The 23,508-nt window shown below is 43.3% G+C and overlaps 2 protein-coding genes across 3 annotated transcripts in view; one reads left to right on the plus strand and one right to left on the minus strand.

Annotated features, from left to right (window-relative positions):
- Positions 1-12,539, minus strand: part of EIF4E3 (eukaryotic translation initiation factor 4E family member 3) — a 74,994-nt gene extending 62,455 nt beyond the window's left edge. The window contains exon 1 of one of the 2 annotated variants that reach the window (XM_030918833.1): positions 12,376-12,539. The gene's annotated coding sequence lies outside the window, so the exon portion shown is untranslated. Of the gene's footprint in view, positions 1-11,590; positions 11,753-12,375 lie in introns of those variants that run through there. The other variant, XM_010385984.2, reaches the window with a different exon arrangement.
- Positions 11,819-14,672, plus strand: GPR27 (G protein-coupled receptor 27). Its single transcript, XM_010385983.2, has one exon. It carries the CDS (start codon positions 12,208-12,210, stop codon positions 13,339-13,341), a length of 1,134 nt encoding a protein of 377 aa, XP_010384285.2. The 5' UTR covers positions 11,819-12,207; the 3' UTR covers positions 13,342-14,672.
- The last annotated feature ends 8,836 nt before the right edge of the window (positions 14,673-23,508 follow it).

Here is a 23,508-nt window from a genome sequence, read left to right on the forward strand (position 1 = left end):
AAGTAAAAATCTGGTTATTTGAGACTGAAAAAAATGATAAACTTCTGGCACAACTATTCAGGGAAAAATGTACCAATATCAGAAATGACACAGAAGATATCAATACTGATTTTATGTTATAGCTATGTAGAAGATAACAAGGGAATGCTATTAACAACTTATGCCAATGAACTTGTAACACAGATGAGATGGACAAATTCCTTTAAAGATATAAACCATCAAAATGTACTTGGTAAAATATATAACTTGAACAGCCATATATCTATAAAATAAATGAAATATATAGTTAAAAACCTTCCCCCAAAGAAAACTCCATGCTCAAATAGTTTTACTAGTAAATTCCACCAAACACTAAAGAAAAAAATTCTACATAAACTTTTAAAAAACAATTGAAAAGGAGAGAATACATTCCAAGTCATTCTTTTAGATCACCTTCATCCTGAAGTAAAAACCAGACAAAGCCAGTAAAAGAAAAAAAGAAAAACAGCTAGAGATCAATAACCCTCATGAATATAGATGTAAAAATTCAAAACAAAATTTTAGCAAGTATAATACAAGAATATACAAAAAGGATAGTAGTTCATGACCAAGTCATATTTATCTAAGGAATGCAAGGTTGGCTTAATATGTGAAAGTCAATCAATATAATTTTCTATTTAACAAACTAAAAATGTAAATCAGTGTGGTTATCTCAATAGATATATGGAAAGCATTTGTCAAAATCCAACATTCACTGCTGATTTTAAAACAAGCAAACAAACAAAAACCTCTCAGTAAAGTAGGAATGGAAGGGAACTTCCTCATCTATAGGCACCTATAAAAATCCACAGCTAACATCACGCTTCATGGTGAAAAACTGAATAAAAACAATGCTTTCCTTTTAAAATGAGAGAAGAGACCGATAAGGTTAGCTCTTGTCACTTCTATTTAACATTGTATTAAAGGTCTAGCCAGTGCAACAAGGCAAGAAAAAGAAATAAAAAAGCATCTAGACTGAAAAAAAGGTAACATTATCTATTCTAGACAAGATGCACATCTATGTAGAAAACTTGATGGAATTTACCCCCAAAAAACTGAAATAAGTGAGTTTAGCAAAGTTTCAAAATATGAGGTCAATATACAAAAATCAATTATATTCTTTTTATGGTAGTAGTGAACAATTAAAAATTTAAAAAATACCATTCATAAAAGTATCAAAAATAAAAAATGTTGACAGATAATTCTGACACCAGATATACAAGAACTACACTGGGAAGTACAAAAGACTGCTGAGAGAAATAAAAGAAGAGCTAAAGAAATGAAGAGATATACCTTGTTTTTGTATAGGAAGATGCAGTATTGTTAAGACATCAATTCTCCCCAAACTGATCTAGACACAACCCCAATTAATATCCCAGTAGGCCTTATCGTAGAATTAGATAACTTGATTCTAAAACACATATCTATATGCTCATGACTGAGACCAGCCAAAACAACTAGAAAAAGAAGAACAATTTGGAAGAATAATGCTCCCTGATTTTAAGGCTTATTATAAAGCCACAATAATGAATACAGTGTGACATCAAGATAGACAGACACACAAATTCAACAGAATAAAGAGTCCATGAAGAGACCCACATGTATATGAACAATTTGTTTTTGACAAAGGTGCAATAAGTTTTTCAACAAGGGGTGCTGGAACAGTTGAAGATCCATATATTAAAAAAATGAATTTCAATCCATTGAAATTCAATCCACCTCATACCATTTACAATATTAATCTGGAACATAAAACTAACTATAAAAAACCTAAAATCATAAAACTTCTAGAAGAAAACATAGGAGAAAATTTTCATGACCATGGTTTAGGCAAGAATTTCTCAGATATGACCTAAAAGCATCATTCATAAAATAATTCAAATTGATAAACTGAACTTCATCAAAATTAAAATCTCTGCTCTTCAAAAGACACTATTAAAAGAATAAAAAGACAAGCCACAAACCAGGGGCAAATGAGATTTCCAAATCTTATATCTCAAAAAGAACTTCTTTCCAGGATGCATAAAGAACTCCCAAAAGTCAGTAATAAGAAAAATAAATGATTTATTGAAAAAATATGGCAGGTTCATCAGCAAAGAAGATAGGTGGATGGCAAATAAGCACATGAAAAAATGTCCAATATCATTGGTCATAATTGCCAAACCAGTAGAATTCTATTCCCAGCCAAACTATCAAGTATGAAGAAAGTAAAGTAAGAGCATTTTCAGATATGTAAAAAGTCTTAAAATATTCATCTCTGACTGGGCACGGTGGCTCATGCCTGTAATCCCAGCCCTTTGGGAGGCCAACGAGGGTGGATCACAAGGTCAGGAGTTTGAGGCCAGCCTGACAAACATGGTGAAACCCCATCTGTACTAAAAGTAGAAAAATTAGTTGGTCATGGTGTCATGCACCTGTAGTCCCAGCTACTCAGGAGGCTGAGGCAGGAGAACCACTTGAACCCGAGAGGTGGAAGTTGCAGTGAGCCGAGATTGCGCCACTGCACTCCGGTCTGGGTGACAGAGCGAGACTCCATCTCAAAAAAATAAAATAAAATAAAAAATAAAAAATTTATGTCCAAAGCAGCTTTCTCAGGAAGCTACTAATGTATGTACACCACTTGAAATGAAACAAAATAATAAAACGAGAAAGAGAAAGATATGGGTTCATTCCAGGAAACAGGAAGTCTCATAGGGAGAGAAGAGAAGAGCATGCTTTGGAAGCTGTGCAGGGAGCTGTCCAGACCAGATGAAGTAAGAGAATGAAGGAAGGGTGGTAGCAGGGGTTTTTCTGAGAAATGCAGCTGTTTATCCCAAATGTTTGAGATATGGAAATCAGACCTCTGCAAGTTCACATGGGAGTCTAAGGAGAATCGAGTCCAAGTCTTACTTTTTATATGATTTGTTTTATCATAAAAATCTGTCTGCTTTATCTCTAAGATTTATTTTTACAGATGCTCTCCTCAACAACTGTTACAATTCTGCAAATGAAAGAGTATCTACCTCATCTAAATAAAAACCCAATGCAAAGCTTGGTGCTGGTGGCATAGGAAGAATTTATGTGCGTGTGAGAGGTGGGAGGTGTATGTATATAGAGGGTGGGCATTTAAAAGAGCCAAACATTCATATTTTATTACAAGGAAGCCATTGCATAATAGGTAAACTAGCAATTCAAGAAACAGTAGGTACATCCTTAAAGATGTGTCTTACAGGCCCCTGTTCCATAGTTCAGAACATTTTATATGGATGTACCCCAAAAATCTCCACCTTATAAAGTATATTCACTGTAATTCTCTAGAGTAGAAAGTATCAATAATCGACGCACTATTTGATTTTCGATCAAATAAGAGAGAAAGGAGATGAAGGCAAGGATTATAGCAGTAGTAGCTTTGATATACAATATTTATACCATGATTCCATGCACATGAAAAGAATGCTTAAGGAATAGGTTTGATCCTGTTATCTTTGGCACTCCCAGTAGCACCCTAGTCCTGGTAGCTGCACTGAGTCTGTCAATGCAAAATTTAGGATCACAACATGACTTAACCACTAGAGGGAGTTTAAACAGCTAGTAAATATAATGCAAAAGAGAGGGGCCACATTTTTTAAAAAGGCCTTTTCTCACTTGGAGCCGTTGCTATGACTTGCTTAGAAAACCATTATAGAAATATCAATATTGGCATTTTAAATAGTGATAACATATTAGTGTAGACTCCTTGTTTCTTTTCAATATTGAAAATGTTTATTTTCAGGTGGTTAAAATACTGCCACCTATGCTGTTAGCATAATGGTTTTCCTCAATTCTGTACTAGCAGATACAACCCCAGTTTAACACTTCTTTCATCCCGATAGGTTTTCCTTCAATTATATATTAGTTGACAAAGCTCTCTGTACATATTTATTAAGAATTCAGCCGGGCGCGGTGGCTCACGCCTGTAATCCCAGCACTTTGGGAGGCCAAGGCGGGTGGATCACAAGGTCAGGAGCTCGAGACCATCCTGGCTAACACAGTGAAACCCTGTCTCTAATAAAAAATACAAAAAATTAGCCAGGCGTGGTGGCGGGCACCTGTAGTACCAGCTACTCGGGAGGCTGAGGCAGGAGAATGGCGTGAACCCGGGAGGCGGAGCTTGCAGTGAGCTGAGATCACACCACTGCACTCCAGCCTGGGTGACAGAGCGAGACTCTGTCTCAAAGAAGAAAAAAAAAAAGAATTCAGGCTTTCAGTCCAGACAGACTGGAATTTTACCTTGCTCTTCTACTTTGTGCCATGTGACCACAGACTATGGTTAACTGCTTTAAAACTCAAGGCTCCTCATCTGTAAAACTGGGGTAGGGGATTCTGTAGGAGTAAATTAGTAATCATATATGCAGAATAGCTTAGTGCATTTTTTGATCTAAAAAATGACAGCTTTTCCAGAGGCTATGCTGTAATATAAAGCTATTGATTAAATAAAACTTTCTTAGTCTCTCTTCCCAGGTTTACCTAAACAAAGCCCCAAAAGCACATAAATGCTAAGGCCCACCAAAGGGGGCAATCCTTGTGCACATGATCATATGGCAAGGCATGACTTTTTTCTGTGGCCAGCCTCAGGTAAGAGCACAAGAAATCACACCTGAAGAATCTGCACTCACTCAGAAAGCTAGGAGTTCATGTTACTTGCCAGGAGTTCATAACTAGGAGTTCATAACTAGGAGTTCATGTTACTTGCCAGGTTCCTATCCATCTTTTAATAAAGACACCTCCGAAGGTCACAGAGGTGACCTCACTTTCATATGAATTTTTTTTATAATTCTGTTTTCTTAGGATATCCAGAGTTGTGGAACTATCACTATTACCTAAATTTAGAACATTTTCATCACCCCCAAAAAACTCTGGACCCATTAGCGGACACTCTCCAATCCTTCCCCCAGTTCCCAGCAACTACTAACCAACTCTCTATCACTATGGATTTACCCGTTCTGGGCATTTCATATAAATGGATTTGTACAATACGTGGTCTTTTGTGTTTGGCTTCTTTCATTGAGGACAGTGTTTTTAAGGTTCATCTATGTTGGAGCATCACGTACCAGTACTTGTTATTATGAGTGAATAGCATTCCACTGTAGGGATATATGACATTTTATTTATCCATCCATTCATTCATGGACCTTTGTGTTGCTCTCTCCTTTTGATTATTAGGAATGATGCTGTTATGAACATTTACATATGAGTTTTCATGTGGACATGTTTTCATTTCTCTTGGGTAAATGCCTAGGTGTGAAATGGCTAGGTCATAAGGTAACTCTATGTCTAACTTTTTGAGGAGTTGCCAAATGATTTTCCAAAGCAGCTGTATCACTTTCCATTCCCAACAGCATCATGAGGGTTCCAATTCCTCCATGTCATCACCAACACCTGTTACCGTCTACATTTTTGTAATAGCCACCACAGTAGATATGAAGTGGTATCTCAGATGGTTTGAATTGCATTGTCCTATTGACTAATGATGCAAAGTATCTTTCCATGTGCTTATTGGCCATTTACATATCTTTTTAGAGAAATGCATATTTAAAGTCTTTGCCCATTTTTAAAATTGGGTTGTCTTTTTTGAGTTATGAGTTCTTTATACATTCTGGATACAAGTCCCCCATCAGACACATTATCTGACAACATTTTCTCCCATTCTGAAGGCGGGCCTTTCATTTTCTTGATGTTGTCTATTGAAGCACAAACTTTAAAAATTTTAATGAAATCTAATTTATGTATTTTTTTTCTTTTGTCACCTGTCCCTTTGGGAACATATCCAAGAAACTACTTCCTAATGTAAAGTCATGAACATTTACTCCTATATTTTCTTCTAAGAGTTGTTATAGTTTTAGCCCTGACTCTTAGGTCTATCATTCATTTTGAATTTTTTTAAATATATGGTGTGAGGTTGGGGCGCAACTTCATTCTCTTGCATGTGGAGAAAGAAAACCAACTGTTAAAGAGTTTTCACTAAACATATTTTGCTTAAATGACGTGTGACAATATGCTATACATATACACATAAAGATATTCAGTTATTCATTCAACAAACACAGACAGCAAGCACAATATTTTGAGATATACAGTGATAATTTTTCTTCCTCTATTTTTCCCTTTCCTTCTCAACATTCAAGTGGATAGCAGGCTCTGAGCTTCCTTGACTAGGAGAGGTTTATGGCAAGGTGGCTTCCTGGCTTTTGTTTTTTCCAAACACCTGAATTTGGGGAACACAGCTTCCCAGGGAAATTGATTCCAGTTGACCCTTGAACAACATGGGTTGAACTGCATGGGTTGGTTTACATGTGATTTTTTTTTCAATCAAAATAGGATGGAAAATACAGTATTTGAGAGATGTGAAACCTGCACATATGAAGAGCTGACTTCTCATATATGTAGGTTCTGCAGGGCTGGCTATGGGACTTGAGTATACATGGATTCGGGTGCACACGGAGGCCCTGGAACGAATTCCTTGTTTATACTGAGGAATGACTGTAATTACATTGTCCAGAAGAACAAGGAAGAACTAGGTTTTCACCCTCTTCCAGAATAGATAGGGAGTCATTGGAGATGAAGGTAGGAGAAGACAAGAAAAGGGTACTCAGAGAGAGGGGAGCTGCACCCAGTTTCTCAGACATACTGCTGAGAAGAATGCCTGTGGATGCATCTAATATCAAATGCATCCTCAGCCCAGATTCTCACACCACAAGCATGGCACAAGGCAGCTAAGAGTCACCAAACCACAATGGCTTGGAAGAACAGGAACAATATGCCAACAACTGATGAAATATCAGAAGGGATACCCACCACACACATGCACGCACTATCCTGAATGACCATATACCATGCAATTTAGGCACTTGCCTGAAACTACAGTATATTCCGAGAAAGCAAGGACCCATGATGAAACCCAAGATGCACTAAGGCTACCTTTTTTTCCCCCACCAGCAAGACAAAATGGCAACACAGAGTCAGAAATTACATTTCTAGAAAGCAGCTGCACTTTTTGCACTCTTGATTATACAGACTGACACTCATACGTGCCACATACATATTGAGAACCTACTGTGTACAGGGCATCCTGCTGGGTTAAGCTGAGGTGGGAAATATAAAAGTCAATTAAATCATGGTTAGCCAAGACATTTACATAGTTAGGTAAGAACAAATATGCATAAGTGTAGTTAACCATTTATTGCACACGACCTGTGTGCACACCTTGTGCTACACTCTTTGTAAATGAGTTTCATTTAATTGAGTCTTCCCACAATGGGCTTTTGATATTCAGATGTTCAGAGTAGGCAAGAGACTTGCCCAATGAGCCAAAGTCTAGGCTCTTTACAGTTAGGTACAATCTGGTTCATGTACCACTACCACCAATGCACAGGTAGTCATTGGTGGAACTTGGACATGAACCAGAGTGGTCCTCACCACAAGACCCATTTTCATTATCAAAGTTATGACTTCGTCCCATGAAGAGGTCAACTTGAGTGCTGCCCTTTGATAATCCAACCCCCACTGGGCCTAGACTTTGGTTCATTTTTTCTAAGAGTTGGGATGGAGTTAAGTCATACCAACCTTCTCTAACTTGGTGTTTAATGTACCTATTGGCAGGTGACCGGCCAGAAGCCTGAGGTTAAACAGGATACACTAGCCAGACTGGACCTCATGATTGGGGAACCCAAGACCTTGACTGTATCTACCAAAGGGTGCCAACCAGTTTCTCTGAACAGTCAGGATTTCTAGTACCAATCACACCATCTATATGTACATCCAAGAAGGGACATAAATGGTTTGGAGAGTGGGGGTGGGAAATACTTATGTTTCTATCTATGTCCAAAAGGAACAATTTGATTATATAAGAATAGAAATTTTCTTATAGGAAAAGATCTCGTAGAGCTGTTTTGCTTTGAGATGAAGGCATGCAATTTGGTGCCTAAGAAGGTATTTAAAATTCTTGCCTGCAGCTTCCTAGAAACAGTAAAAGGAAAATACATTGATCCTGGCCAATGAAATGTTACTAGTTTTCCCTTAAGTATTAATCTACTGAACAAATGTTGATAATGACAGAAGTAGGCATATAAATGCTGCGAGAGAACCATGATTTATATATTTTCTACTGCTGCTTCTGCCATTTGAGCCTGGGAAAATGACTAAACCAAACCTGAAGAGCAGCATTTTCAACTGTAGATAGAAACAGAAAACACAGAAAATTTTAAATTATAAGGAACTAATACTGTCTCTTCTTTTGTGTCCTTTTCTGAAAAATAAATCTCTCCCCATTTGGGAGACATAATCATTTAACTTCCATTTCCTTATACCAAAACTCAACTTCAGAGCCCAGGACTCTCAGAAATCATTTGGTGCAATGTCCCATTGCATATACGGGCAAACATTTGAGATTCCAAGAGGTTAAGTGACTTGTCAAACATCATGTGCTCATTAGAACAAAAAAAATGAAGATTTTAAGCGGAAGGTAGTGACCTAGGAGTGGGAGGGCCTGGGTTCTCCCTCCCACTCAGCTATTCATGAGCCTCTCTGTTAGTAAAATTCAAGTGCTAGGATTAGATCCCTCTTGAAAGGGGTTATAATTCTGTGCACGGGAGCATCAGTAGTTTGTGTATGTTAGTTTACTGCTTTTATAAACTCAAAAGCCTTCTTCACAGTTACAACGAAGAGGTAGTGTTTGTGGAGATCATGAGGATGGATTCTAAACACAGAGTTCCTCAGCTGGGTATGGTGGCTCACACCTGTAATCCCAGCACTTTGGGAGGCTGAGGTGGGAGGATCACTTGAGCCCAGGAGTTCTAGACCAGCCTGGGCAACATAGGGAGACCCCATCTCTACAAATTTTTTTTTTTTCTTTTTTTGAGACAGAGTCTCGCTCTATCACTCAAGCTGAAGTGCGATGGCACGATCTCGGCTCACTGCAAGCTCCGCCTCCCGGGTTCATGCCATTCTCCTGCCTCAGCCTTCCGAGTAGCTGGGACTAGAGGCGCCCACCACCATGCCCGGCTAATTTTTTGTTTTTTAATAGAGAAGGGGTTTCACTGTGTTAGCCAGGATAGTCTTGATCTCCTGACCTCGTGATCCGCCCGCCTTGACCTCCCAAAGTGCTGGGATTACAGGCATGAGCCACCGGGCCCAGGCTCTACAAATAATTTTTTAAAAATTAGCGGGGCATGGTGGTATAAGCCTGTGGTCCCAACTACTCAGGAGTCTGAGGTAGGAGGACTGCCTGAGCCTGGGAGGTTGAGGCTGCAGTGAGCCATGATGATGCCACTGACTCCAGTCTAGGTAACAGAGTGTGACCCTGTCTCAAAATAAAAAAATAAATAAAATTAAGTCAGACTTCCAGCTCTTACACTTACTTTCAAGTAAGTGTAAAGTAAGTGTAAGTGGTGAAAGCCTGAACAAATTAACTCCTCTGTGCCTCCTCTGCAAAATGAAGATAGTAATAGTACATACTACATCTGGCCATTATAATGATTACACTAAATAACACGTCGAGAATTTAGCACAATGCTTGGCACATAGCAAATGCTCAGTAAAAGGTGGCTGCCATCAGTATTACCATAAAGCAACAAGAGTTGGTGAATTTGTGTGGGTTATTAAGAAGGCATTCCCTCCTCTAGGCAGAGGCAGCCCAAGCGCTAAGGGCCACAGCAAGGCAGGATCCAATTCTCTACAGCTGTGGGTCTAACTTTAAAGAAATAAGAAATCATTTCCTACCCTCCCTTGCTCAAGTGCTCACTCTCAAATGATAGCCAATGATATGTTTAAGTGTTTGTTTATAATGTAGGGCTTCTAGAAAGCTCTTCTTTGGAGAGGCCTACTTAGATGGCTGGAATATTTCTGCTCTTTCCTTCTCTTCTTTCTGCGTGGAATGAAGAAATGATGGTTGGGGTGTCGGCAGCCTACTGTGATCACGAGGGAAGGGCTAACAGACTTTCAGAGATTCAGTCCTTGAGCCAATAAATCAGTATCAGCAACCACTGACCTCCAGACTTCTTCTTTCATGAGGAAAATAAACTCATCTACACGTTTTTTGCTACTAATATCAAACTGCAATTCCTAACCCATACACCCTCCAAAATCTATTTTCTATCAACATACATTTACAGATGTGCCTGGTCAGCCACTTGCTGCTGGCTACTTAGGAGTCCCAAGTCAGGTGCTCAATAGCTGATTTTCTTGAAAAATCACTTAGATTTTTTTTAAAAAATCCAAACTGTCCCCAAGGGCTTTACTATTCAAAGTAAGGTCAGCAGACCAACAGCATTAGTCTCACCCAGGAGCTTGTTAGAAATGCAGAACCTCTGGCCCCATTCCAGAACTACTAAATCAGAATCTTCATTTTAACAGGGTCCCCAGTGATTTCCGCACATAGTAAAGTTTGAGGCTCTGTACTAGGTTTACCGGCTCTGCTCTCTCATCCCTCCTAAACACTGCTGCCAGAATAATGTTCCTGGAGCACACCTAGTCATATTGCTCCCCTTCTCAAAAGCTTTCAAGGGCTCCTGACTGCCTGCAGACTAAAGTTTTGACTGCTCAGCCTGATCATTAAGGCCCTCTATGATCTTGCACTATCCTGAAAATGCCCATCAAGGTGCCTGCCTTGCATGTAATCAATAGGCAATAAATAATTTTCCACACAGAAGAAAAAAAATATGAGTGTGGGTGAGAAACAACGCGTTGCCTAACTCTGGCTTTACCATGCTAAGCACTGGGGACACAGTGGTACCAAAAACGAGGCATGATCCCTTGCCTTCAAAGAACTTAGAGACTAGTTAGAAGAGCATGATTTTTAAAAAGAAATGAAAGTATATAATGACAAATTATAAGTGCCAAGAAGGAAATGACTAGAGGGCAGGGATACAGAATAAGACAGACTGGTCAGAAGAAGGCCCTAAGGAGAGGAAGCCTGTTGTGGGGTTGGTCCAGGCAGAGGCACCAGCACGTGCAAGGTCCTGCGAGACAAATGCAGTGTGTCTGAGAATCACAACAGGGGCTGCCCTTTCAGGCTTACCCAGAAAATAGATATCCTGGGAGGAAGGTGGCATAGGGTTCACCTTCCAAGACACTTAAAGATGAAATGCTGCATTTCTTTTCCCTGATATAGGTCCTTCACCGGGATCACTCATGAGTTAGCGAGTAGGGGATGCTGCAGAGTCGCTGTGAGTCCAGCACTGGAAATCAGACCAAGCGAAATTTCAATCCCAGCTCTGCCACTTCCCGGCTCTCAACTCCCTTGACCTCCAAGCCTCTGCTTCCTGAGGTACAAAGTGGGGTTAAGGATGGAACCAACTTCGTTATTACTGTTGAGGGAGATAATGCTTGCCAAGCTCCCCAGCACACTGCCACCCACATCAGTGCGCACCTGAGTATCAGCGGTTTTAGGGCTACGATGACTATTACTATCGTAAATTACTCCTAGCCTTCGGGCAGAAGGCTCATTCCAGATATTCCTGCCCCCTCTGAGGCCTCCCGACCCTGCCAGCCCAGGCAACCTCCCCCGCGCACGGCTACCGTGACCCCAGCGCGGGCGCCGCCGCCGGACCCCCGTTACCTGGGGCCAAACGCGACTTGTCGCCACCTTGCGTCCTGGGCCCTGCCTCCCTCCCGGCCGCCTCCCGACCCCGCGGCTGCTGCGTCGGCGCCCCCAGCCCAGCCGGGCCCAGGCGGTGCGGGATGCCTCGGCGGGGCTGGCGGCGGCGGCCGCGCTGCGCGCTCCGGCGGAGGGGAGGGGGCTCCGCGGCAGCGGCGGCGGCGGCGGCGGCGGCAGCGGCAGCGGCGGCGGCGGCGGCGGCGGCTGCGGCTGCGGCGGGCCCGGCGGGGGGCAGAGCCAAGAGGCGCGGCGGCGGCAGCGGAGAAGTAGGAGGAGACGGAGGAGGATGCGGGGGGCTGCGGGCGGCGGCGCGGCCCTGTCCGCAGTGAAGCCCGCGGCGCCCAGGGCGCAGGGAGTGGCCGCCTCCTCCTGCGCGCACCATTCCTGAGATGGCGGCGGCGGCGGCGCAGCGGCGGCTCGGGGAGCCCAGGAGGGGCCGGCCGGGAGCAGGCTGAGCCCCGCAGGACGGGAAGCTCGCCCAGGGCCGGCGGGGCGGCGGAGCGCCGGCCGGGCGGCCTGCGGGAGCGGCGAGGCCGGGGACGGCCCCGGGGCGGAGCGCACGGCCTGGTGAGGCCGCGATGGCGAACGCGAGCGAGCCGGGTGGCGGCGGCGGCGGCGGCGAGGCAGCCGCCCTGGGCCTCAAGCTGGCCACGCTCAGCCTGCTGCTGTGCGTGAGCCTAGCGGGCAACGTGCTGTTCGCGCTGCTGATCGTGCGGGAGCGCAGCCTACACCGCGCCCCGTACTACCTGCTGCTCGACCTGTGCCTGGCCGACGGGCTGCGCGCGCTCGCCTGCCTCCCGGCTGTCATGCTGGCTGCGCGGCGTGCGGCGGCCGCGGCGGGGGCGCCGCCGGGCGCGCTGGGCTGCAAGCTGCTCGCCTTCCTGGCCGCGCTCTTCTGCTTCCACGCCGCCTTCCTGCTGCTGGGCGTGGGCGTCACCCGCTACCTGGCCATCGCGCACCACCGTTTCTACGCCGAGCGCCTGGCCGGCTGGCCGTGCGCCGCCATGCTGGTGTGTGCCGCCTGGGCGCTGGCGCTGGCAGCGGCCTTCCCGCCCGTGCTGGACGGCGGCGGCGGCGACGACGAGGACGCGCCGTGCGCCCTGGAGCAGCGGCCCGACGGCGCCCCCGGCGCGCTGGGCTTCCTGCTGCTGCTGGCTGTGGTGGTGGGCGCCACGCACCTCGTCTACCTCCGCCTGCTCTTCTTCATCCACGACCGCCGCAAGATGCGGCCCGCGCGCCTGGTGCCCGCCGTCAGCCACGACTGGACCTTCCACGGCCCGGGCGCCACCGGCCAGGCGGCCGCCAACTGGACGGCGGGCTTCGGCCGCGGGCCCACGCCGCCCGCGCTTGTGGGCATCCGGCCTGCAGGGCCGGGCCGTGGCGCGCGCCGCCTCCTCGTGCTGGAAGAATTCAAGACAGAGAAGAGGCTGTGCAAGATGTTCTACGCTGTCACGCTGCTCTTTCTGCTCCTCTGGGGGCCCTACGTCGTGGCCAGCTACCTGCGGGTCCTGGTGCGGCCCGGCGCCGTCCCCCAGGCCTACCTGACGGCCTCCGTGTGGCTGACCTTCGCGCAGGCCGGCATCAACCCCGTCGTGTGCTTCCTCTTCAACAGGGAGCTGAGGGACTGCTTCAGGGCCCAGTTCCCCTGCTGCCAGAGCCCCCGGACCACCCAGGCGACCCATCCCTGCGACCTGAAAGGCATTGGTTTATGAGGGAGGCCCCGCCACATAGACCCCCAACCCAGCCTTTCCCTTTGGCTTGGACGGTGACGTCGTTTCTTTTCCTTCTGGCCCCTGTTTAATTTTCTAAGCTGCCTTCAAAATGACTCGAAGTGGACAGACACTTGGATTGTACTGACTCCTTTTGGGGGTTTGGGGGTGGGGTGGGTGGGGTGGATGAGGAGTGGAATGCTCAGCCTACTCCAGCTCCGCACATTGGTCCTCCTAACTCGATTTTCTTCCTGACAATAGGCCCTGCAGTCTTTTTGTACCAGTACTGACGTCTTTTATTCTATGCGTGGTTCCTTTTTTTTTTTCTTTTTCTATAAAGGCTATACTAATTTTCTTCATGCAACGTTTCCTAAAGACCATGGCCAGTTTTCTACAGAAGCTATTTTTGACAACCTCAAGTGGCATTACATTTTGCAGTGAAGTAGAGGAACCTAGGGGGACTTCTTCACAAGTTAGACTTCTTGAGGATCTTCTGTTGGAAGCAGGAGAAAGTGGGGGAAAAGTTGTCTGAAATGCCCTCTGAATTGCCGGCTGCAGGGTCCTTGTGCTGCGCCGATTCTTTGAAAGTGTCAGTGTTGATATTGAACTTAAAGAGCAGAGATGGAGGTCAGTAGCAAGGCAGTCATTTTTTAAAAGCAGTAAGTAACAAGATTTGATTCCCGGTTTACTTTCTACTGCTGAAAACCACGTCAGTGACAACTGCTCTCTGTATTATAGCAATCTTGAATGGAAACATTTCTGTCAAGTTGTAAGTTTTAAAAGAGTAAAGTGTTTTGGTTAGTAATGATGTGGAGAAAAATACAGTATTGCATGTGTTCGTGTGTACAGATTGTGGTTCGAGGATTGGGAGGGCTCTGAGAAGCAGAGTACTACATCAAAATTGTTTTAAGTATTTTTTGCCAATAAAAAATTAATTTTATGGAAATGGCTTGTGCTTTGAGAAGCCCAGTTTTATTCTGTCTTATGAAACTAATTTCCACTTTGAAAATTGTTCTTCTGTTGTTCATGGTATAAATGAATGGAATATAATGATACCCTCCTTCTAGGAAACAAAGCATTTCCTTAAAACGTTTGCTAGGTTAAGCTGTGCTGTTCTACTGATGGTTGTTTTAAATTAATAATGAGAACTATAATTTAAATAATATTTCTTTGTTAGACATTATAATGTTAAACTGAAAGACTAAATTCTGCAAGTACTATATAATATTTTTGGCTTATAATGCTACATTTTTATTAATGTACCTTCCGTTTTGAGGATTTATATCTGTATTTCTCTTTGCATTATACAAATATACCAGTATTTTCATTCTGGAGTGGTTGTTTTGTTGTGGTGGTGGTGGTGTTTGAGGCTGTAATGATACATGCGTCGAGGTATGTTACGTGCCTCTAAGTATGTTACCTAAGGATAGCATGCTCTATGATCCTTTTAGCACGTGTTCTTTAGTTACAGGTTTCATAGTTTGACCATCAGCATATCCAAGACATGTGGAGGCTTAATTTAAAATGCAAGATAAAATCTGCTAATCTTTTCTTAAAGGAGAGAAGCAGTAGACATATATACTGCTTTAAAACTGTTTTTTTATTTGGATGACAGAACATTTTAATGACTTCGTTAAATGACATAAAAAAGCTTTTAAATAAACATATCAAACTCGAGTACAAGAAATCATTTTGATAAAAGCACTAGGTAAAAGTGGGGGTGGTAGATATATTGAAACTATTAAATGTTCAGTCAAGTGGGGGTGGTAGATACTGAAATTTAACTGAGCATAATATAAACTATTAAATGTTCAGTCCAATGGGGATAAGTTGTAAAAAGAGTGTGGCCAATTTAATTGATCTCTGGTAAATAGGCTGCATGATTTTATTTTGTGGTGGAAGTTAGTCTGTGAAGACAGTCTGATACTTGGAAAATATGAGACAGTTACCCTGTTTCTCCCCACATCATGAGTCCAGGTTGGCCTCAATCATCCAAGGGCCACTGATCAGAAACCTCAGCCAACCCAAAGACAGAGGAACCCAGAAGTACCTCTCTCCTCATCTAACCCTCCACCTGCCCAAGTGATCTCAGTTCAAAAAACAGAGGTTGGACCAGACCGTGATGGCTCATGCTTGTAACCCCAGAACTTTGGGAGGCCGAGGCAGGAGAATTGCTTGAGACCAGGAGTTTGAGGCCAGCCTAAGCAGCATAGCAAGACCTTGTCTCTACAAAATATCAAAAACTTAGTTGGGTGTGGTAATGTGCACCTGTGGTCACAGCTACTGGGGAGGCTGAGGTGAGAGGATGGCTTAAGCCCATGAGGTCAAGACTGCAGTGAGCCATGACTGTGCCACAGCACTCTAGCCTGGATGACAGAGCTCTCAAGACCCTGTCTCAAAAAAGACCCCAAAACAGAGATCACCAAGTCTCTGTGATTTTCACACCTGGCATGGTACAGGAAGCAGCCCATCACGGCTGACTCCTGAGCCACTCCAGCTTTGGGCAGCAGCTCAACTGCACCACAGATGACCCGTTGGCCTGACATAGCCTTGAATTCAAGGGATATTTTGTCATATGAGAATGCATAAACCAGAGGTTCTCCAATTCTAACATTCGTACAAATTACCTTAAGTGTTTGTGTGATCCAGAGTCTTATGAGGACGTGTTGAGTTGGGTCCTGGGGAAAAGCATTTCAGCAAGTTCCTCAGGTGGTTGGAGACAGACCTCCAGGACTTTGTTCGGACATGATTTACTTCAGACATGATGCGTTCAAACTTGGCTACCTGGGTTTTTTGTTTTTATGTTTTAAAGATCTGATTAGATGGGGGAAGGCAAGATTTCTAGTGAGCGTTAGGTGAAAGTAGCAAGAAATAACAGCCAGCTAAAGGAAACGAGAACCAAAAGAGCCAGAGAAAACAAGCTATGTAGGAGAAAGTGGGGAGGTGCAAAGGGCCACCCCAACAGCTTTTAGGATCAGTGAATCTGTTAACATGTACTTTGATTGTTAATTACATTAATCAAAAATTATCAAAAAAAAAAAAAAAGGTTAGTTGTGTCCAGAGTACTCTACTTACTGTACCAGCACAGGCACCATGTATTTAGGGAAGATTTCATTAAAATTGCTCATTTTATTTATTTGGGAAATTAGTTTAGCACAACTTCCCCACCCTCCCACGCAGTTGTCACTATACTTGAAGCAATAGAAAATAGACTTCCTGTACATACATCTTTGTATGTTCTAGCATGGAATTATTAGGTCAAAAAAAGCATTTTTAGGACTTTTGATATCTTGTCAAATAGTTTTGTAGCAGTACCATATATCTATATATCTGTTTGAATGTACACCTGACATATTCTTTTTTTTTCTTTTGAGACAGAGTCTCACTCTGTCGCCCAGCCTGGATTGCAGTGGCGTGATCTCAGCTCACTGTAACCTCCACCTTTGGGTTCAAGTAGCTGGGATTACAGCTCAGCCTCCCAAGTAGCTGGGATTACAGGCATCTGCCACCAGGCCCAACTAATTTTTGTATTTTTAGCAGAGTCAAGGTTTCTCTATGTTGGCCAGGCTGGTCTCTAACTCTTGGTCTCAAGTGGTTTATCAGCCTTGGCCTCCCAAAGTGCTGAGATTACAGGTGTGGCGTATTCATTTTTTAAATGAAATATTTTAAGCAAAGTGGGGAAGCATGTAACAAATCAGTAACAACAATAATAATCTCTGTGTCCACTATTCAGCCTTACCAAATGCCATATTGGTTTCTACTGTTCCTGTTCTGTTTTCCCTTCCTTCCTTCTTCCCTCCTTCCCTCCCTCTCTTTCTTCTTTCTTTTTTAAAAAGAAATAAAACAGCACAATTATTTCTCTCGAGTCTTTGATCTCACCATCAGCCCTCTATATTCTCAAATGCCCTGCTCCCTAACAGGTGACAGGGTCCCAGGCCTAGGGCTGACTCAGGGTTATCCTTTTGCAGGTGGATCACTGGGTCGATGGCTAGAGTCCACCCTGTCCTCCCAAGCCCTACAGGATGAAGGAGAGACCTCTTTGTCTGCCACAGATCTTTCACAGTCAGGCCCTCTACCACCCTGGCCTCATCCTTCCCTTGGATTCTCATCTCTCCCTTCCTGGATTACTTATACCAGCTCTCCATTCTTCCTGGAAAGCCCATTCCCACTTTTCTGCCTGACGGTTCCTCACCAACTCCTCTAGAGCAGGGGGGTAAATTCACAATATTTAACAACTGGAATGGCACAGGCATAACTAATTTGTACCACTGTACCTCCAGGTCCTGGCTGAACGTCAGATCTTGGATCCAGGTCCAAGGCTTTTGGAAGCCCTTCTTGGCTCAGTCACGCCTCCTCTGGGCTTCCAGAGTGCATGGTTTACCTCCCTGCAGTCTGCACTCCTACGTCTGGTGCACCCCATCAGCTGCTGCTCCCTCTCCAGTCTCACTTCTTCCCACTCTCTCCTCAGGCCCTGCGACATGCTTCGGTCACTCCTAGTTGCCAGCAGTGCCTAAACAGACCACACCACGTCACACCACCACTCCTTTGCATACAGTGTTCCTCAGGGCCAAAGCCATCACTCCTTTTCCCCCCTCAACTGCCTCTTAAACTTTCAGACATAAAGAGATAACTAGACATAAAGAATGAATTCCTAGCCTCTACAGAAAGAGGGTGATGGGCCTGGCACAGGCCCCGCAAGATTTTCAAGGCTCCAAACTAAGTCATTAGATCCAAGCACACGGCTAGCTAAGTGGCAGACTTATTGTCTTACTGGTATTTTAGGTTTTCCGTGTGCACCGAGCTGGCTGGGGTTATAAAATACAGCTGACCCAAGATACTGTTCAGATGTGCACCCTGTGTGGGCTGCCAAGACCACTGAACTTCAGGACCCTCTCTCCCTGAGGGGCAAGGAAGGCGATGGGAAACCACCTCCACCCACCCACATCTGAGTCCCATTAGCTGCTTCAGGAGTAAATATAAGTAAAAGCAAACTTAATCCGACACCAAGAGGTTCTTTATGCTTTTCCCCCAACTTGGACAAGACTTTTCAGGCCTAACTCAGCCCATGAAGAGAATTCTTTTCCCTTCCTTTTTTATTCCTTTTGGGGTGCTAGGATGTGATGCTTGGAGCCACAACAGCCATCCTTCAACCAAGAGGGGAGACACTGTCAAGACAATGAAGATAGCAGAACAGAAAGATAAAAAGTGCAAGCACCCATTTTAACATTCTTGAGTTGCTTAATTAGATTAGCAACCTCCTATCTCTAGACTTCTGGTTTTGAAATTAAAACTACCATTGTTTCAGCCATTAGTAGTCAGGAAGCTTGTTAGTTGGAGTGACAAGAAACTGCAACAATACTTGAAACTACTGCATCCCCTTGGCCCCTTTGCTAGGTATGCCTGATATTCTAGAGCTGTATCCACAAATTTTTTAAAAATTAGGCTTATTAATATTTTCAACTATCTGATTGTTCTGTCTGCTGCTATTAACCTGGTTCTAGAAAAATGAGATATATTTGACATGATTTCTTAAACTGAAATAAATTCAGAAGATAAAAAAGATACCTATTACTAGGCCAGTTCTGTTTAATTGCACTTTATGACCTTTTTTTTTTTTTTTGAGATGGAGTTTCACTCTTGTCGCCCAGGCTGGAGTGCAATGGTGTGATTTTGGCTCACTGCAACCTTCACCTCCCAGGTTCAAGTGATTCTCCTGCCTCAGCCTCCCGAGTAGCTGGGTTTATAGGCACCCATCATGACACCCAGCTAATTTTTATATTTTTAGTAGAGATGGGGTTTCATCATGTTGGCTAGGCTGGTCTCCAACTCCTGACCTCAGGTGATCCCGCCTCAGCCTCCCAAAGTGCTGGGATTACAGGTGTGAGCCACCGTGCCAGGCCTTCCCCACCCACCCCCCCCCGGGACAGACTCTTGCTCTGTCACCCAGGCTAGAGTACAGCGGCATGATCTTGGCTCACTGCAACCTCCACCTCCTGGGCTTAATTGATCCTCCCACCTCAGCCTCCCAAGTAGCTGGGACTACAGGCGTGTGCCACCACACCCAGCTAATTAAGCTAATTAAGACAGTAAACCCCATCTCTACTAGAAATACAAAAATTAGTTGGGCATGGTGGTGCATGCCTGTAGTCCCAGCTACTCAGGAGGCTGATGTGGGAGGATCAATTAAGCCCAGGAGGTGGAGGTTGTAGTGAGCTGAGATCATACCACTGTACTCTAGCCTGGGTGACAGAGTGAGACTCCATTTCAAACCAAAAAAAAAGAGTTAGCAGGCTAATTGGGAAAACTTGGCAAATATACCCAAAACCATAAAGTAAGGCAGAACATAGTAGATGCCAAAAGAGGGATCTAGATGAAGAGCTCGGGAATACTGAAGAGATCAGATATCATCATCGATTGTCCAGAAAGAGCCCCAGGCATTCTATCTCTGGTTACTCAATGGAGGGAAAAAGAAACACCCAAAGACTGAAACAAATTGTACAGGTCCCATCTCTGCCTCCTCCCGGGTTCTTACACTTCTTTCTGACTCCTTCTGTACTCTCCACATTCTGAAATCCATTTTCCAAAACACATTTCTCTAAGCAAAATGAAAACACATAATTCCCTCTTCAAAGGTTTTTCTTCCAATTCTATCCAAATGTTTAAGTGCTGGTAAGGAATGTGGCCATTTTATTGGAGGAAGTTTGTTACATAAAATCATGCTGTGAGGAGAGCCAGCAAAGACGCCATTGACCAGAAATGACAGAAGTGAGTAAAAATCAAACAGGTAGCCCTGAAAAGTGCCACTCCAACCCCTTCCCAAAGGAGGGGTGGGGGAAATGGCAGGTTTACACTACAGAGAAGGATATTTTGTGCTTTGGTTTAGGAGAAAAGACGGCAGGGAAAAGGCTCAGTAGGTACCCAACCAACTCTGTATCCTAGTCGGAGAATGTAAGACAAATAAACAGCTCAAATTTTATATCTGAAAGCCTGAAGTTTTGATGTCATTTCAAATTGCATAGAGAAATCATGCAAAAACATTTTAAGTTGCAACGTCAAGGCATAAATGCAATATTTGTATTTCTCAGTTACATTTAGGAGACAGATAAATTAAAGCTATCACTACTTGGCTTCTAGGAGAAATAATTTAGTCATTTATAAATTAAGTTTTAAGTGGCCAGCCCACTCTATGTGGAAAGCATGTAAACGGTTGGAAAAGTGTATATTTAAACATTTCCCTGATAAATGTGTATTATCTAAACTATGCCAATCTGCCTAGCTTTGTGGGATGGAAATCTTATTTTCTGCCAGAAAATGATATCTGAGAAGCATACATTGTTTTTTGCTTTGAACCTGAAGGGAACAGTAAAGGGTTTCGTTTTCTTGAAGATACAGAAGTGCTATAATTTTGAAGGACTTCGAAAAAGCATTTACATTTCAATGCCATCTAATACATGTCTTATTAAAAAATTATATAGGAATCATTAAGCTTAAAATGCATGAGATGAAACTTTTTCTTGTCTTTTCATTAACAGATTTATTTTCCCTTTTATTCTTTGTAAATTCTCCATGTATTTCCTTAATATTGACCAATGAGCATGGCAATGTCCTACACAGAAGAGAAAGAGAAGAGACAGGAAAAAATCTGTCACAGGAACTCATTCTGCAAAGTGACAGAAGGAGTGTAAATGTACAGTGTGTAATTCTTTCAACCCACAGTCACGATCAGTTTAATTTGCATATCTGTGTTGAGGAATTATGGGATACCCAGAGCTATTTCTAGAACTTAATTTGCATAATTGCTCTAATCCTTTATGAGTATAGTGACACGTGGTCTAACAAAGGATTTTTTTCTTACTTTGTAAGTTACCTCATAAGTTTTATAAATATATTAGAATTTAATACCTTTGGATACACATTTAGTGACCTGCCTCTATTGAAAGAAACACAATTATATAAAGACATAATTAGTTTTCTGTTAATTGTATATTAATTTACTTTTGCTAGTTTGAAAAGCAGCTTTGTTCACTCTAAATTTGTCACTTAAAGTTTGGTCTTTTTTTTTTTTTTCCTGGTACCTTTTGGCCACATTAAAATTCATTTCAGCATCATAAGAAAATTTACAGTTGTGATGGGCCTCAGTGACTTTCCCTGTCTCTGAAATGTCTTAATCCATGGGCAGGTGACAGATTTCAGAGTTTAAAACATTGGCTGCAAGAAGATGGATTCACACATTTTCTTAGGGTTTGGAATATGAAGCTCTCGTGACCAAAATTTTTAAGTAAGTTTAACCATATCTCATTTGAAGATTCTCTATTTGGTTAGTAGGTTCTCATTAAGATATCAGGACCATAGTTAAGTAGAAAATTCATTTTGACATTGGAACACTGATAGCTCTCAAACCCCATAATTCTCTCTCTCTTTCTCTCTCTCTCCTTTGCCCTATACCTGAGCTAGCCCACCCCGCTAAGAACCCTCAGCTCAGCTCTGCTTCCTGGTCACAATAAAACTGAAAATCAACCTCAGTGCCTTGCCATTGCCACCTGGGCCAACCTGTGCTTGCCCTGTTCTCACCAGAACATTCCATTATGTGAGCAATAAGTGTTGTCACATCCTCCTGTCATCAGTCCCAACATCCAAACCGGTTTTGGATGGGTGAGTGTGCCGGCTAATCCCACTCTTTGCATGGCAACCACTGAACAGGAACACAAAAACGATGTTTAAAACATAACAAAGGCCAGGGGTGGTGGCTCATGCCTGTAATCCCAGCACTTTGGGAGGCCAAGGCAGGCAGATCACGAGGTCAGGAGATCGAGACCATCCTGGCTAACACAGCGAAACTCCATCTCGACTAAAAATACAAAAAATTAGCCGGGCGTGGTGGCAGGCGCCTGTAGTCCCAGCTACTCGGGAGGCTGAGGCAGGAGAATGGGGTGAACCCAGGAGGCGGAGCTTGCAGTGAGCCGAGATCGCGCCACTGCACTCCAGCCTGGGCGACAGAGCAAAACTCCATCTCAAAATAATAGTAATAATAATAATAAAAAAAATAATAAAATGGGCTGGGAGCGGTGGGTCACGCCTGCAATCTCAGAACTTTGGGAGGCTGAGGAGGGCGGATCACGAGGTCAAGAGATCGAGACCATCCTAGCTAACATGGTGAAACACTATCTCTATTAAAAATACAAAAATTAACTGGGCACCGCAGCGCGTGCCTGTAGTCCCAGCTACTCGGGAGGCTGAGGCAGGAGAATCACTTGAACCCAAGAAGCAGAGGTTGCAGTGAGCCTAGATTGCACCACTGCACTCCAGCCTGGCGACAGAGTAAGACTCAATCTCAAAAACATAAAAAATAACAAAATGAAGTATAAAGTATAACAACATGATGCACTTTTGAAGAGAATGATCCCACTTATTGGTTAGAGTAAAGGCGGGAGTGCTTTAACAAAGCCACAATGGTGGCATAATTGTCTCTCTCTGATATGGGGTGACTGCTGTTTGGTTATCCAGGGACCCACGTTGGTGGGTCAGCTCTACTATCTTCCTCAATTGCCTTTATACTCTGCAAAGCAGACAGAATCATTATTGCATCTCCTCATTGGAGAGGAAGTGGAGTTTCCTTTTAAGAAAATGTGGCAGATCACTTCTGTTCACGTTTCATTGCTAAGAATTTACGTACATGGCCACACTTGGGCAGCTGGTAAATGCAGTCTCCAGTCTCTAGATATCTAGATGGGTGGTCATGTGCACTGCTAAAAGAGAGAGAGAGAGACAGAATATGAGAAGTAATTAATACATGTGAGAATAAATGAACTGTGGAAGACATTACAAGTCTACCACTTTTATTAAATATTTTCCATGTAGAAATTTTTCCTCTTCTAACCACATTCAAAAAAATTAATACAGAATATTCACATTTGATGTTTAAAGGACTAATAATTTCAGACACCATTCAGCTCCTATAAACCAATCACAGCACCACAGTGAGACATATGCTTCTCTAGATCTCTTATTTTTTGAGTCACAAAATATTTTCTTTTAAATTTCTACACAGGAGCAAATGTTCATTCACATACACATTCTGGGCCTGAAATATTTTGCTCCTCCATTTCAAACACCTACTTTGGATCTCAAAAATATACCTTGAGCAAATATTGAAGAGTACAGGCTGAAGAT

The sequence above is a fragment of the Rhinopithecus roxellana genome, chromosome 1, assembly GCF_007565055.1.
Source record: "Rhinopithecus roxellana isolate Shanxi Qingling chromosome 1, ASM756505v1, whole genome shotgun sequence".
Taxonomy (NCBI): domain Eukaryota; kingdom Metazoa; phylum Chordata; class Mammalia; order Primates; family Cercopithecidae; genus Rhinopithecus; species Rhinopithecus roxellana.

Excerpts from the sequence above, each read along its gene's own strand:
- GPR27 (XM_010385983.2), top strand. The coding sequence starts at position 12,208 with ATGGCGAACGCGAGCGAGCCGGGTGGCGGCGGCGGCGGCGGCGAGGCA.